The sequence below is a fragment of the Plectropomus leopardus genome, unplaced genomic scaffold (assembly GCF_008729295.1).
Source record: "Plectropomus leopardus isolate mb unplaced genomic scaffold, YSFRI_Pleo_2.0 unplaced_scaffold9932, whole genome shotgun sequence".
Classification (NCBI taxonomy): domain Eukaryota; kingdom Metazoa; phylum Chordata; class Actinopteri; order Perciformes; family Serranidae; genus Plectropomus; species Plectropomus leopardus.
The window spans coordinates 95-5,054 of record NW_024704668.1 but is presented as its reverse complement, the minus strand read 5'-3'; the positions used below and the strand labels follow the sequence as shown (position 1 = coordinate 5,054).

Here is a 4,960-nt window from a genome sequence, read left to right as displayed (position 1 = left end):
AATAGCGCAATTTAAAATAATAACATTTTAGACGTTTCCCCACGTCTTACATATTTCTTATATATAGCTTTTAAATATTCGGCTAACTGTTATTGCAGGACTTTTGTATTAAATTGCATTAGTTGAATCAGGTGTAACAAATAAGCTGGTTACTGAGTGCATTTCCAAAACACAAACACAAAATATGAATATTACTTTTAACAGTACAGATTACTTTGTTTTAGGGATTTTCAAAAAAAAGAAAAACAACAACTTTAATTGTATTTTTATTGTGAGACAACTTATGTATAAATCAGACTTTTCTGTTCAATTTTCGGTACTCAAGTTACTGCTTACTCAGGCCTTTTGTTCAGCAAAAAGTTTATTTTTACAGTTTTAATTGTTTTAAAATCACACATTTACAGATTTCTTTGAAACCATCTCCCATGTATTCACAAAAGAAATAAAACTTGGCAAAAGTGAACAGTAATTAATCAAAGCACTTCCCAGACAAAACACTTAGATAGTTAGAAGACAAAAGAAAATTTAAAACATTTTGCAGCATTTTTGCAAATTTGCTCAAAATCAAATTTCAGCTTGACATATTTAGTGTTATTGAAACAGGTTTGTTTGAGCTGAGCTGCGCCTCGCCTGGACAGCGAGGTGGCGACAAAAAACTGCCATCAAGTCGGAAATCTGACTTTTTGCCAGCAGCCTTCAGTCTGTACAGGAAGCCACAGAAGCACCCACATCCGGTTAGATTATTATTACTCATTCAGATCTTATCATGTCCGTTTATCAGCCTGTTTACGGTCTCAAATTATTGTAGTGATGGACAATGTAAACTTTTCAAATATACAGACAATCTGTTATTTCTGTACACGGTTGAGCTTCATTTATATAATTTCTAATGTAAATCAGAATCATATCATTTTGCTGCTGTTTATAAATCTGCTGAACGATTCTGCCACCCTAAAAAAATTACGTCAATAAATCAAAACCATCATAACAGCTGTCAGATCAGTCAGTCAGCCTATCACATCTGTACACGTGTGGATTTAAGAATCCTCACATATAGACTACTGACCACAAGTCTCTGTGCTGTTTAATCTTCAATCCCTCTTTTCCGTCCTTAAAATAATGAAAATACTGTCTAATAGACTGTTTACTTTATGATGAATGTATTTAGACTTTGTGACTGCAAAACGTCACCATCAGTTACAACATGAACTCTGTTAACAGAAGAAAAATAACTTCAAATAAGACAAATGAATTCCAAATCTCTGAAATTCAACACCAGAAAAAAAAAGTCAACATCTGAACCAATCAGCTGTTCGATCAGCTGAGATGCAGGCGGTGCAGTCGGCGGAGAGCAGCTGCGGCGCCTGGCTCTACGATCTGCGGCCGCCTTGAAACTGCAAAATTACAGCCTTCCACTTTTGCGTGACGTCAGAGCAGATTAGACTGGGCTCAGACACAAATCTAACCAGCATGCATTGCTTGTCAATTGCCGGTGATCAGTTCTGCTCAGAACTAGGTCGAACGGACCTATTGATTTCTTCTGCAACAGAAAATACATTTATGTGAGTTTAACAGAGATTTGAATAGAGATTTTCCACAAAACATGTGCATCCTGATGCAGGTTTGAAAAGATGAATGCATCAAATGATGTGCAGTCTGTGTAACTGTACACATACGATAACAAATCTCATCAATTGAGTGTAAATTAAACATCATATCAAGATTCTGTGTAAATGTAAACTATACAATATTTACACTAATTATGGACATTTGGTCCCTTGAACAGAATTAAATCAGTACATGAAATAAGCGATCAGTTTACTCTGATTTGAGAGATGATCAGAGGTGCAGCGTTTTTACCACCATTGTTACTGCTGGGATTAAGGTACGGGAAGAGTTTCTCAGTGAAGGAGCAGCCAGTAAAGGAGTACATGAGAGCTGCAGCATCTACGTCATAAAAGGAGACCAGACCCTCCTCATAATCCACAAACACCCCCACCTTCTGAGGGGGGGACTGAACACAGAGAAAGACTGAAGGGCCTGCATGAGCTTCATATTCATTTCCATTTGTCAAACACAAAGTCCAGAAACCATTTTGTGGGTTCAGAGGAATTTTTCCCTTCCTGTTGACCGACTCTCTGACCACTCCTAAAGTCCATTTAGTCTTTCCTTTAACTTCAACCTCAAAGTAAAATCTGCCTGAAGAGCAACTCTGCTTTGCTAGAACAGTAAAGGAATGGGAGAATCCCTTTGAGTATACTGGAAGTTTCTTCTCCGTATTGCCATGTTTCACTTGTTTTCCATCATCAGACAGGACGAGTTGAGGATGTGCTGTATCAGGATCAAGAGTCACATCCACTGCACACTGCTGGACCCTCTTCAGCTCGGCTAAAATGGGTAGCTTCTTCATCTGTTGACTGAGTGTCTCCTCCAGCTGGGCTACAGCTTTCCTCACAGTCCCTATGTATGTTGATGGATAGAAGCTGACCTCTGTCCAGTTCTTGGTGGGTGGAGCAGCTTTCAGGGACTGGACACTCTGGATAAGAACGAGGTGGTCTTTAGTACGTGAGAGCTGCTCCACCTCAGAGCTTTTCTTCTTCAGCTCAGAGATTTCCTGTTCCAGCTCTTCGATGAAAACTTCAGCCTGTTTTTCTGCTGATTTCTGCTTCTCTTTGATCGTGTTGATGAGCTCGCTCAGGCCTCTCTCAACAGTCTCCTTCAGAGCCGTGTAGACCTGAACACCTTCTGCGATCTCTCTCTCTGCATCTTTCTCACTGAAGTCAGTTGACTCTTTAATCTTCTGAATCTTATGTTGTCTCTTCTGGATCATCTGCTGAATTTCAGCATCTGTCTTCCCAAGTTCTGCCTTCTTTACCTCATATCCTTCTTCCAGAGGAAGAACATTGTGCATCTTGTGGTCTGAAACGTGGCAGAGTATGCAGACACATGTCTGGTCGGTCTTACAGAACAGCTCCAGAGGTTTATGGTGCTTCGTACACATCCTGTCCTCCAGGTTCTTCACAGGGTCGATCAGCTGGTGTCGTTTCAGTCCTGAAGCTGTCAGATGAGGCTCCAGGTGAGTCCCACAGTAGGAGGTCAGACACACCGGGCAGGACTTCAGGGCCTTCAGTTTGGTTCCAGTGCAGACGTCACAGAGAACTTCTCCTGGTTTGGTCACTTGTTGCTCTGTTTTCTCTCTGATCTGATCTTCAGATGGCAGATTGTTTGCAGTAGCCACATCTATACACATAGTGTAAAAGTAAGAGAATGAACAAGTATTTGTAATTGCAGACTTCTTAATGCTTCTTAATGCATTCTTAAATGCACATGCAGGAAGTAGTGAAGCATCAGTGGCAGCTTTATGTACATTTACCTTCTGCTGCAAAAACACAGAGTAAATCAGATACAATTTAATGCGGATAAGACGCACTGGCCAGCTGCTCGAAAGTGAAGATTTTTTTTAATCTTACATGAAGACAGACCCTGTAAGTGTGCTCCCAGTGTGTATTTTTTTTTTTGTTTGATTATGACTTCTCAAAATTGCTTCTTACACTTGTTGCGCCGGTTAATTTGAGCAGTTAGCCCACTGCTGACAGTCTTAATTTGTAATGTTCTCTTTTTTAAATCTATAACTCTGCTTGTTTGTTACTCAGGGTCATTGGGGTTGCCAGGTACCACAACACCGCGGTATCTGGCAACCCCGTACCACAACCGTGTACATTGTGAGTCTTGGCAAGTATGAACTTGCCTCTCAGTGCCTGACACTGTGACACTGTGTGAGACAGATCACGTGTTACATAAACTCTCTGACAACGACTTACAAAATACAGCTTCACATCCATCAACACGTCAACCTTATTACAAAACAGCATTCTGTAATCAGGACGTCTCATTGGTTATGAACTCAAGCCATGAAAATACCATTCATGCTACAGAGACTGCAAGGAGGAAATAAATCAGAATTAAATCTGGGAGCGCCATCATGTCTCTGATGATTAATGATAGCCTTTTCTCACCCTGTTCCTCTACATGTTAAGTAAATGTGACTGACCTTGTGTTGCTGAGACGGTGTCGGACAGACGCTGCACCAGATCATTTCTTTCCATCTTCTCTAAAATCTTCTCGGTCACCTTCAGAGCTCCATCGAGTTTGTAGGTGTTTTTCATCAGATCCACCGTGTTCCACCTTTCTGCCTTCTCCAGTTTGGACGCTTGGATGGCCTGGTAGTCTTCCAGGGTGTCAGAGTGCTCCAGAAACCACTTGAATTTCTCAAATTCCACTTCTTTCAGATCCTCCAGGGTTTTCAAAAGGTCCTCTGATGTCATCGTGGCTTCCTGCAAAAATCGGGGAGGCTTGTCAACTGAAGAGCGACAGCAGTAATTCTGATTGGCCGAGGGGACCTAAAAACGTTTAAGCAGGATGTAGCACCAAGGTTATAAACCAAATTGTAAAAATAAGGATCACATTAATTCAGGTTTAAACAAAAATGTTCCTTGTACTTAAACTAAGGAGGAGAAAGCGATGTGGAGCAAAAAACCATAAATCCTTACCGATCTGCAGTAATTTGGTCTCGTAAGCTGTGAAGACGTCTAAAGAAAATATTTGCTCGAAACTTGACTTGAAACTTGTAGGAGAACAAAATAAAATCTAAGCAAGAAAAACACTAGAACGCTAAAAGAAGGAGGAAGAAGGGAATACTTATCAAATCCCGCCCCCTTTTGTTCAATTTCATTAAAAGAAGAAGTTAATTTTAAACATATACTTTTTTTTTTTTTTTTTTCAAAAAACATGAGGAAACACTGAGCAACTTGGCAAGAAATGTCCCACAAATTACAATAAAACAGTAGATCTGGGTAATATAATTTCAAAGCTAAGAAAAAAGGCCAAATTTTTTATTATTTTATTATCTACTGAAGATGCCGAGGCTTCTCTTATAATCTGTATAATGAGGACTTGCTGC

General features: G+C 40.0%; 1 protein-coding gene across 1 annotated transcript; it reads right to left on the bottom strand.

The window, feature by feature from the left end:
* Window positions 1-458: 458 nt before the first annotated feature.
* LOC121940937 (E3 ubiquitin-protein ligase TRIM21-like) lies at window positions 459-4,699 on the bottom strand. Its single transcript, XM_042483612.1, has 2 exons — window positions 4,052-4,699; window positions 459-3,240 (listed from the first exon to the last, which is right to left on the bottom strand). The coding sequence occupies exons 1-2, from the start codon at window positions 4,323-4,325 to the stop codon at window positions 1,814-1,816; spliced, it is 1,701 nt and encodes a 566-aa protein (XP_042339546.1). The 5' UTR covers window positions 4,326-4,699; the 3' UTR covers window positions 459-1,813.
* Between the last annotated feature and the right edge of the window lie 261 nt (window positions 4,700-4,960).